Consider the following 11,405-nt stretch of genomic DNA (forward strand, 5'->3'; position numbering starts at 1 on the left):
CTTTGTTCATAATCAACGATACTTAATGAAAATACACTAAGTTATCCATTTTGTTTGTCTCAAAATAAGAATATATTGGTTTTATTAATTTGTTCTACCATGGGAAACTAATGCTTGAGCATCAATATATAACAGTCTGGTATGATCAAAGAAACAAGAATGACATTCCCCAGAAAAAGGTAAATGTTCTTCAGAGAAAGGTGTGTTGCCATACATGATCACATCATAATATCATGCATACAACATTAATGAACACAACTGGAGAGGTCCAAACCACCAAAATTGAGCAAAGTCAAACATGCATTGAGTGTCCACCAAACCAGCAAAGAGAAGCAGGCAACGATGGAGAAGCTGAGAAGGACAAGCAGAAAACTATCACAAAAGATCGACATCTCACAAAAGGGTATATCACAAGGCAAATCCCGGAATTTGGATTATGGCACAACCAACTTCATCTTACTCGTATTTTGAAAATAATTTTAGTAAGTTATTTTTACAATATTTTCATACTTCCGTTACAGAATTATCAGATTGATACATGGAGGTTTTTTAGCCCTATGATATTGGGATTGTGTGGTTTGCAAATATTGAAACACGTTTTATGTATGACAACAGCCTCTAAAACAGTTTACAAATTGTAAGCAATATCAGTTGGGCCTTAAAATCTAATGTCATTATCAACGATTATGTGTGTACGTAGATCATGATTCAGATAAATTACGCATAGGACTGGGAAAAATGAGTTAGACTTGCATCAAGAGGAGTTAAATGCCATAAGATTTAAAGACAATCCACCTTGAATTTCAAAGAGCATTCAGATTTGGGGATTTCAGGAAAAATTCTGATATGAATATGAAATAAAGGAAATTTTAAATTCACCGCAAAATGCAAAACCAAACAAACACAATATCCATACTGGCAATGCTCCAAATACAGACACAGATAATCAGGAACAAATAGAATGATATTTGGGTACCTTTGACCTTAATTTCTAACAAGTGAAGACGAAGCAACATTTGACTTGTGAACTATGCACCTTTCCTGTGTTTCACCCTGACACAATGGACTATAATGGGAAAACGGGAACTGGTTAAAAGTCATTTCAGCTATGGACATCGATAATAGTTACAAAGACACTAAACTTACTGGATCAGACAACTGATATATCTTTTAAACAATACATGAACTTCAGCATCATTTCCAACGAATCTTTTTCCAACTGTAACTTCACATTCTTATCATCCAATCTGGCTGAGGATCACTCTGAAGCTGCAAAAAAATAAATAACAATTAACAGTTACAGGCTCTGAATTAATGCTGCACATTCTGATCATTTGCCATGTTCCATGTACGTAATTGCCTTCAAGCGAGGGACACTTCCCTACGCAGCAATAAAACAGCCAAAAAATAAATAAATAAATAAATTAGCATATTTATATTACAAGAGCCATAATATTTTAACCTAATAAGAAATTGAGCTTTCTTTCTCGTTATGTCCTTGGCAAGTATTTCACCGGATCCTTTGAAATATCTTCAAAGCCACTCTTTCTGGAACTTTTACAGTAAAATTGCTAGCAATCTTTGCAATTCAGGAAGAACTTCAGCCGGAAACAACTTTGGACTATCATTTTTGTTTACATTCTCATAAACACACCTTCGAATCATTATTGATTCGACCAAATTTTATAAATTGATATGTAAATATATATTAATATTTTTAGTATGATAAAGATTCTCATAAACACTCCTATATATACATTAAATAGCACTAAATGATATTAAGGCGATTTAATATCTTTAATTAGTCAAATCTAATCTAACATCTCAAATGAAATCGACCAAATTTTCTTGAAATTTGTGTTTACCCAATTAATTTAAAATTATTTAATCAAAATGAACCCATGTTTTCTAAACAAATAATGGCGAAAACTTGTGTGAGACAGTCTCACGGATCGTATTTGTGAGATGAATATCTTATTTGGATCATCCATGAAAAAATATTACTTTTTATACTAAGAGTATTATTTTTTATTGTGAATCTCGGTAGGATTGATTTTTCACAGATAAAGATCCGTGAGACCGTCTCAAGATTTGCTCAAAAATAATTACCAAATATTAGAAAACTAAAAGAAATGTTTTTTTTTACTTAGAAAAATAACAATTATTATTATTATATACTAAAATGAGCTTAAAATAAGACAGCACAAAATTAAGAAAATAACAATAGGTATTATATCCTGTCGCGACCACACGGTTTCATATAGTCGTCGCAGCACACGAGTATTCCCCAGATTCTTTCGTTTTCCTATCCCCAAATCATAATATGACCGATTAGCGGACAAATTTCCGATCAAATTATTCGCCTTTGCGGTAAAACTACGAACTCTGGATCATATGTTTGCGCGTGTATGTGTTTTTTTTTTTTTGAGAAACCAGGTATATGTGTGTTTTTATTATAAGAGGATGCATGCTTATCACGAACTTTTAATTTTTTTTTTTTACAAAAAACATTGTTGAATTTGTAAAAATTCGAGCTTTTGTTGAAACAATTAGAGACTGTGGCAGTTGGTGTGGACTTTGGAAAATTGGGGTGGTAGTGGCTTCCGGCTAATATGTAATTTGTAAGAATTATAATGGTATGCTGGCTTTGATCTGTGTTGGAATTTATTTCTTATTTGGGTGAAAAACTGGAATTGTTTGATCTTGTTTTCTGTTTGGAATCTTATTGTCGATAGAGCTGAGGTACTATTATGTTCACTTAGAGTTTGGTATCAAGGAATCAAAGTCTTGGAAGTAGAATAAGGAGTAATTTAATCCAAACTTGGATATATTTTTCATCTTTAACTCCTTGAACTTGATGAATTCTATGGATCCAAAACGCACCATGGACATTTTTTCTGTATTCATGTTGTCTACAAAGACGATTGATTAGTCAGTTACTTCTCTCCCTTCTCTTCCACCACCTCATCCCCTTGCTGTCTTTTTTTTGTTTCTAACCCCTTTTGGTCGATTCTGTTCATGTGTTTTTGACTCGAAAATTGATTAGTTTATTTCCATTAAAAGTGGAAGTATGAAAATAAAAACCAGCAGACCCATTATTCGGTTTGCAAATATTGGCAGCAGTTATAGTTACATATGAGTAATTTTGAGTTTTTTGATGTTATGTGTTGAATATTTTTGGCATGTCGGGCTCTTTCAACATCCGACAAGACTCTGAATTTCTAATACATGCCTTTGTCGTATTTGGTCATGTCTTGATGCTTTTTGTCATATTTTGTTGGACGTAGTAGAGAATTTTCACATTCCATTTGACTGTCAAGATAACCTATTGAATTATCTTGCATGTCCAGATTTTGAAGTCTTGGCTCTTGTTTTCTTCTAACAAAAGTTTAAGTTGTTTTGAAAAATTGTCAAGTTCTTGAAGTGTACTCTGCCGTGATTTTGTGAACATTTTAGCTTGTTTTTGCTTTACTATATCCTGATTAATTCTGACTTTTTGATTGTGTCCTGCAGATTTGTTGAGTTGTTCTCTCATTTATGGCTTTCTTCAAAGCATTTCTAAACAGTCCTGTTGGTCCCAAAACTACTCATTTTTGGGGTCCTGTAGCTAATTGGGGATTTGTTATAGCTGTATGCTTCTATGCCTTAGTTGATATGCAAAATTAGTTATTTGATGGTGAAATTTTGTGCAATATTTTCTTATTGGTTTTCCAGGGGCTTGTTGATATGAAAAAACCTCCAGAAATGATATCTGGAAACATGACTGGAGGTGAAATAATGGGATTCTGATACTGCCCTGATTACATTTTTGGATGCTAACTATTATTTACATGATGCAGCCATGTGTATATATTCTGCATTGTTTATGAGGTTTGCATGGATGGTACAGCCTCGTAACTATTTGTTGCTAGCTTGTCATGCTTCAAATGAGTCAGTGCAACTATATCAACTGTCCCGTTGGGCCTAGGGTCAAGGGTATGTGGTTTAACACTTCAGTTTGATTCATGTGGCTCTTATGCTTTATCTCTCATCCTGCACAAATGGATCGATGTATTGCTGCCGAGAGAAATTAATATTTTTTATTTTTTTCAACTATTTTTAGCTTTTATACAAATTTAAATCGTTTATAACATTTAGAAAAATGTGGTTATTGGCCACATGATGTGAGTTTCAAGGGTTAAAGTTAATTAGGAAGATTAGAATTGTAAGACAGGCAATACAAAGGGGAACCAGGAATGTTACTTCATAGCGATACCTCCTTTCCTTGCATGCACTTTTCTTACTGAACAAAAATTTCATGAATATATTTTCTTTTCTTTGTCATGTACTTATCTCTGGATGTTGAAACGAGGACAAATTGTGAGACAGTTCTCTCTCTGTTTGGTTCTGTTTTTTTGGGAAAGTTGGGTGGAGTTTCATGCGCAGGGTTGTGGGGAGGCTGGTAGATAGTGAGCTTAAAAAAAAAGCGGAGAATGCGATAATTCAGTTTCTAAAAACGAAGGCCATTGATCGATTAATTCATTGATGTTGGACTCGATGCAAGCTTGAATATATTTATCCACAGTCCACGCAAAGCCCCTTCCTCTTGAGTCTTGAAATTGTGTATTGGTTTGTATGTCTTGTTTATGGGAATGTCTTTACATCAAATGGGATTTTAGGTGTTTGAACCACATTCGATCCTTGCAATATCATAAGTTGTGTGTTTCTCATCAATTATCATTTTGGTGTGTATAATTTTACATGAGTATGTATTGTTGTCATGTTTTGTAGCAGCTTTGGAATAACAATTACTTTTCCAGGTATCTGGAGCATAAGAGAGCTGGGCCTTCGTCTCAATGAAATATTCTGCTCTTCTATATCTTCCAGCATTCAAACAAGTGCCTCCTCTCCTCTCCCCCACCTAGCACCAAGAAAACCTGAACTCTCCATGATTTCATCTTATTATCTTCATTTTCATATATTTATTATATCGTGAAAGCACTCTGTCGGCTCATTGTAGTCGACAGATTTTTGCAGCTGTGTTCCACACTGCCAGCGGCGATATTGGATTATTATGAAACTTGTGGGTGTCAATTGTTTTGTCCATGATGATCTTGACTACTGATCCAATAATTGCACATTTCTCAAATAATTCTACTCGTTAAAGTGCCTTGTTCCTTGCATATCTTTATTCCATATGCCTTGTGAAAATTATAACTTTTCTTTTGGTTTTAGATGTCTTATTCATCAAAATTATTTTTCGTTAATCATAATTTATAAATTATTTTACTGTTCCTACTCTTAAGATATTTTTAAAACTCTTTTTGTCAATTGCAATTCGATCAGGGAATGAAAACCAAACGGAATCAGGGGGAAAAATCTCAATAGAAATACAAATCTCGACACAAGTAACCAGTTTCGACTTGCACTTCACAACTTAATCCACTTCCGCAAAATAAGCTTGTTTTGATGTTAATGTTCTTCAACTTTTGACCTCTTGCTACTTTTTTTGATCGACATTTTCTTAGATCCCTTGTGTTCTCTAGAACCCATTTTTCGTTTGAGACGCAGGGGTTCCTCTTCGATTATGTCGAGACCCGGTGCACCTTGTGGCTCAGGTGCACAAACAGCGATTTCTGGACAAAATATTAAGATAGAATAGAACTCGGGTTTGTAAAAGCACAAAAATAAGCGCACGAAGTAAACAAATAAACATACCTTCACTGCGATAATGCGAATCGAAAAAGACATTAGTAAGCGGCTGCTTCAGGAAAACCTGCAAAAATACAAGTAGGAAAAATATTTATCAGCAGACAAGGGACAAGAATAGTTGGTCATAGCCCCCACAGTTGAGAAATTTTGTCCACCTACGCCTAGGCAAGTGAAAGGATAAAAAGAAATAAAAATTGAATCGTCATTCACCCATAAATACATATGATTTTGGCTGCTTCAAACGTAACACTTCAGGAACTTCAAATAAGATGGATGCAATTGCGGTTCTTGGCGAAAAGTTTTGCAGAAGTGGACAAACCTCGAGAATTCTAATTAAACTCGGACTTGAGTAACTAATAAGTACTGCTAAAAGTTGATTTCATGGCATACCGCAGATAGAAGTTGCCGTGAATGAATGTCCCAGATGCGCAGATAGCTGTCAAGCCCTAGTAGAAAGCCGAATCACGCAGTCAGCAAATAACTCCAACCATAGAAAAAACAAATATTTCTGGAACCATAGATGTGATGAAACAACTTTTTTTTTTGAATAACTGTGAAAACAGTGCTCTCCGTTGAAATATATCTGGAATTAGAACAGTGACAATCTCACAAGCTATGCTTTCAAACAAAGATTTTCGGAGCAAAAATGGTAGGATGTTATACCTGGAACAGAGTCGAAGTAGTTTTGATCATCAGAGCCATGTACATTTTGAGTTTGTTATTTATAATTCATATGTTAGGATTAAATTGAACTGGAGATATTAAGCCCAGAATATTGCACACAATATCTTATGATGCCCCAATTTATTATAATGTACTCACCACATGAAGCAAGCACAGGAAGTTCTGGATGCCTGGCTATGGATCTTATACTTCCAGAACATTTTCCGATAAAGCATCCCAAGAGTTTCCCTACAGTTTTCAAACAACATGCAAATAATAGAAACTCGTGTACCCAATATAATCAACAGATTGCAATCTCGAATTAGCATAACACACAAGTTGAGGCTTGAAAACTAAAAAACCAACAAAACAGGAACAAGAAGAAATTATGATTATAATAAGTAAAATAGGTGAAATGCGAGATTAAAAGACTTTCAGAACAGAAAGGTGTGCCAACCACATTGAAGCAAAGGAATCAAGAAGTAATTTGGCTAAACCAAAAAACCTGACAGCATCTGACACAAAAATGTGCTCACACTTGAATGGGTAATCATGGTCATCAATTTTCGAACGCTTAAAACTTGAAAACAACTACACGGTAAAACAAAGTGGCTGAACTCCACTGCCACTGCTAAGATACAAAATTCCTGCTAATATCAGGCGGATATATCGATGTTACAAAGACGTGTTGTATTATTTTGACGCTATAAAAATAAAAGAATTATGTGTTTCAACAGAAAAATGCTCTTTGTACAGACTGTGAGAGAAGACAAATTATTTACATCTTAGAGAATTGTAAGTGTGAATAACATAAATTATGAATGTTTCGGGACCAGAAACTATATTGCACCATGTTACACAGTTTGGTACAGCAACAGAAGAATTGCCTACACGTTATAACATGGTTCAGAGCCGTTTCATTTAGAAGAATACAAAAAGAGATTCAATTTCCAATAATCAATCGGCACCAGAAAAAGGCATCTAAAGAATACCTGTGCGCATATCAATGGAACCAAGATCACCTGAGCCATTTCCTACATGTATTGTATGTCCATCCAAATCTTCGGCAACAGATTTAATAGGAGTATCCCGGAATTCAATTGACATGATAGGTCTTCTCTGGGAAGATATATCATACAGTCGAACCTGCCATATGATATGGTTGGTTCAGTAAGTTACAGAAAACACAAAGATTTGTATAAAAATTTTTTATTTTCAACTTCTCTACAGGGTTACGATTACATCGTGCATTTCAATATTTAAGAATCTCAACTAAACAATCAGACAAGGTCAGCACAAGTATACCACAAATAAAGTGACAAGAGTTCTTGAAGCTAAATCTCAGTGTAAAGCTGTCCTTTCATCTTAAGCACACAGCAAATTTAAGAGAAAAATTTGAGTAGAACATTACCTGATGGGAATTGGTGCCAGCCACAAATTTACGGTGATCATCTTTACTCAAGAAGGTCGCAGTTGTAAACAAAGTTGGAGTAAATATGCCAAGAGAGTTTTTTGGGGGCTGCACAACATAGATTCAGCAATATAAAACATTTAACCCAATTCAAGAGCAGTTATAATTTCTGCGTCGAGCATTCACACCTAAAAAGACTGCAAAAACATAGAGTAAAGTAGTAACTTACAGATTTTGCAGCCCAGATTTTTGAATTATTGCTGAGATCCCAGATATTTACTTCAACACCCTTCCTGAGTGTTATTTAAATAGGTTACAGTCCCTCAAACAATTCGAAAAGACTATTTAGTTTATAAATGTATGGGCTCATAAGCTTACCCTCCATATAGAGCATAGTTCTCACTTTCATCTATTTTTGAAAGCAATATCTCCCCAAAATCACTTATATTCCATGTAGTTGTAGAAGGATGGTGCATGAACTCTGCTGATGATTTGGTCACATCAATTGATTCCAAGCTCACATGGCCTTTTCTTGTGCAGACATGCAACATACATGACCTAAACCAAGATATTAGAAAGTCAACATGTGCAATAGAGTCACACACAGTAAACACAAAAGAATTAAAAATTAAAACATTGAAACCGTCAAGCAAACAGGTAACTGCACTGCCGCTGCATTTCAAGTTCTATGATCAGAGCTCATAAATCCTATAGTTAGTGTCCCATAATACCAGATTTGTCAATGGTCCCCTTTGAAAAAATTTAGCTCAATTTCCATGAAGAAAAAGGTTAATCAATTGACTGTCAGCTAAACCATATCGTAGCACTACATTCTATTATGGGCCATTTCAATTTTTATGATGCAACCCAATTACTTTATCCTAAGAAATTATAGGCAGATCTTTCCTACAAATTATAAATAAACAGAATGTTGCAATTGAGTATGATGATATCCCAAGACATGGTTCATAAAAGTAGGAAACAAAAATTTACATAGATACTAGTGTTGCACGAGTAAATTGATATGTGAAAAAAGAGTAACTCGTAGTATCCTTCACCAACAAAGAAAAAAATGTTCATGAAAAATTAACTAGAGCAGAAAAAAGAGATCAAACATATCCCCGTTCACTATTCACAGGCTTGCACTTGGTAATGACGGTTTACGTTATATCATCTTCTTCCGGGTCGAAGAAAGAAGCCAAAACTGCTAGTGATCTATATTTCTTCACATCAATCACCCAGTTCCCACCGAAGAAAAAACCAACAAATCACCTTGAGAAACAAAAGGTGCATCTGGATAGGTTTACTCACGACAAAACGGAAAAAGGAAAAAAGGTGGGAAAGTATGATACCTGGATGATGACTCTGATTGGTGTTTTTTAAACAAATGCAATCCAATGATGGTATCATCCTGCAGACTGGTTGCAGTTTCATATAAACTTGGAATGTGAACACGAAGATTCCCATTAATTGCACTAATCACCTCGATCTGTCGAACAAACTATCATCACTAGCATGTCTGCCAGGGTTTGCGAAAGGTGACAGAGATTTATAACCTTTGATATTATGAAGCAAGAAAAGGACTTACCGAACCACATTTTCTTGCAATACCGAGCAGCTGCCATGTTACATATTTCCATGCAATACACCCAACAGTGTGTCAAACCACAATAAACAGAACAATTTGCTTAAAACAAGTTTATTGTAATTCAACTTAAAAACCCAGCAACTGAAGAACAGGATATGGACCTTAAACAAGATCTTAAAGATGCCACATTTATCAGTTATTACATTATCACCATCTACATATTTTTCCGTGCATTGACAGAGTATGAGGAACGTCCGAATCCCGAGATCCCTCATAACCAAAAGATACAACCAACGAAAAGTTTTCGGCATTGCAAGCCTTGCTGAAGATTCAACATAATTTCCTTTGACTGGGTGGTAGGACATAGTCAGGGTAACAAAATATAAAACTACAGAATTTTGCAAACCTACCGACCAGGAGAAATTTTACCCAGCTCGATACATTCCAGTAGTAAAAATTAAAATATCAATTGGCTGTAGGTGAGATATCTCATCACTAAAAGCTCATCACAATCACCACAAATTATGTCACTAAAATATACATCCAAAATAAGGTACCGGGTCAGACTCTCTGTCTAGAATCGAAGCAGCAAGCACGCATTTAGATGAATCTGGTTCTCCCCAACGCTCCACCATCTTGACAGCACCACCATTCTCATTTTTACGCCCCTCAATAACTGTGAGAAAATATATTCAAAAATAGGGATAAAAAATTTCAACTTGGTACATCATGGTTGTACTTCAGAGGAAATTAAATATAAAAATACATTCTTTTTACCTTTGACAAGGCCAAGAACGTCGAAGGTTAAGGCTCGAATTGGAGGGCAGCCGGGGCTCTCCACCGTCGTCGTCCGTGGCATCTTCCGTTGTATCGAATACGGCGCTCCGACCGATAATCAACAAGTATTCTGGTCTTCGTCGTCAGAGGAGGAGATGCGAGAGAAGGAGGGGGAGGGCGGCGGAGCGGAGGCAATGCCTAAGGCCTTATTGGGCTCTTGGCAGTGTAAGCTATAATGTTTACATAAACCATAACCAATTATATTTATTTGTCTCGATTAAAAAAATTTATATTAATTTGTTGATTTAAATAATTAATTTGTTTTTCTAAAAAATATTTAATTCTTTGAATTAAAGAAAACAATATGTTGAATTCTTTAAAAATAAGATATGAGAAATGTATATTCAAAAATTATTTAGAAAATCATAAAACTCACGAGTTCAAAAAAATCTGTAGTTATTCTAGCATTATGGACATATGTATGGTAAGTGTTTATAATATATGAATGAATCTTGAATTTTTTTCCCATAATAAAAATAAAATTACTTATTCAGTCAAGTAAAATTTGTTCTTAATTAAAAATAGAGACTTTTTAATTTTGGTTATCATGAAATTGTTCTTAAAGAACATAACTTTATTATAAAAAATTTAATGCAAAAAAATATAAATATAATAATAAATTTGTAGCGTAGACAATGAATTTTACGCTTTTAATTGGCAGAATGTAAATGTTTTTAAACATGAATATCTCAACAATGTATTTATTAGTCAATTAGAGAATAATAGAAATTATAGAAACAATTCACCATGGAAATTAAGGTCAGTGTAAAGGTGTAATTATTTTATTATGATAGAGACTAGTATCACTAAATAGTAATTACACAATACGTTCATTATATATTAAAATAAAGTATAATCTTACAAATATCAATTAATTTGTGTTTTACATAAAAGGAAAAGAAATTTAAAACACTTAATTCAGGGGGAAATATTGAAGGCTGTAAATAAATTTAGTTAGAGCGTTCAGGACCCAAAAAAATATGAGTCAAAATAATTCAAAAGCAACCAGATTTGAGTCAATTAGCCTCGGACTAGGGGTGAGAAAAAATACCGAAATACCGAAAAATCGTACCGAAAAAAATACCGAACTTACCGAAAAAATCGGTATACCAAACATTTCGGTACGGTATCATACCGTACCGAAATTTTCGGTATCGGTATCGGTATGAAATATTTTTTTTCGGTATTTCGGTACCGAAATTCGGTATTTCGGTA

The 11,405-nt window shown here is 34.4% G+C and overlaps 2 protein-coding genes across 5 annotated transcripts; one reads left to right on the forward strand and one right to left on the reverse strand.

Annotated features, from left to right (window-relative positions):
* The first annotated feature begins 2,225 nt into the window (after window positions 1-2,225).
* On the forward strand, window positions 2,226-4,916 carry LOC142556121 (mitochondrial pyruvate carrier 1). Of its 4 annotated transcripts, none has more exons than XM_075667389.1 (5): window positions 2,226-2,370; window positions 3,514-3,630; window positions 3,715-3,769; window positions 3,840-3,975; window positions 4,800-4,916. In XM_075667389.1, exons 2-4 carry the CDS (start codon window positions 3,538-3,540, stop codon window positions 3,965-3,967), a joined length of 276 nt encoding a protein of 91 aa, XP_075523504.1. In that variant the 5' UTR covers window positions 2,226-2,370; window positions 3,514-3,537; the 3' UTR covers window positions 3,968-3,975; window positions 4,800-4,916. The 4 variants fall into 4 exon arrangements, with proteins under 4 accessions (XP_075523504.1, XP_075523508.1, XP_075523506.1 ...); XM_075667393.1 differs by having other exon boundaries at window positions 2,259-2,436; XM_075667391.1 differs by having other exon boundaries at window positions 2,259-2,406.
* A 410-nt stretch (window positions 4,917-5,326) lies between these two features.
* LOC142556120 (ribosome biogenesis protein NSA1-like) lies at window positions 5,327-10,373 on the reverse strand. The gene is made up of 12 exons (XM_075667388.1): window positions 10,131-10,373; window positions 9,911-10,029; window positions 9,354-9,383; window positions 9,118-9,254; window positions 8,144-8,323; window positions 7,995-8,058; window positions 7,766-7,873; window positions 7,347-7,500; window positions 6,514-6,603; window positions 6,082-6,137; window positions 5,698-5,755; window positions 5,327-5,615 (listed from the first exon to the last, which is right to left on the reverse strand). Exons 1-12 carry the CDS (start codon window positions 10,210-10,212, stop codon window positions 5,452-5,454), a joined length of 1,242 nt encoding a protein of 413 aa, XP_075523503.1. The 5' UTR covers window positions 10,213-10,373; the 3' UTR covers window positions 5,327-5,451.
* Window positions 10,374-11,405: the final 1,032 nt, after the last annotated feature.

Source organism: Primulina tabacum, chromosome 9, assembly GCF_025594145.1.
Source record: "Primulina tabacum isolate GXHZ01 chromosome 9, ASM2559414v2, whole genome shotgun sequence".
Classification (NCBI taxonomy): Eukaryota; Viridiplantae; Streptophyta; class Magnoliopsida; order Lamiales; family Gesneriaceae; genus Primulina; species Primulina tabacum.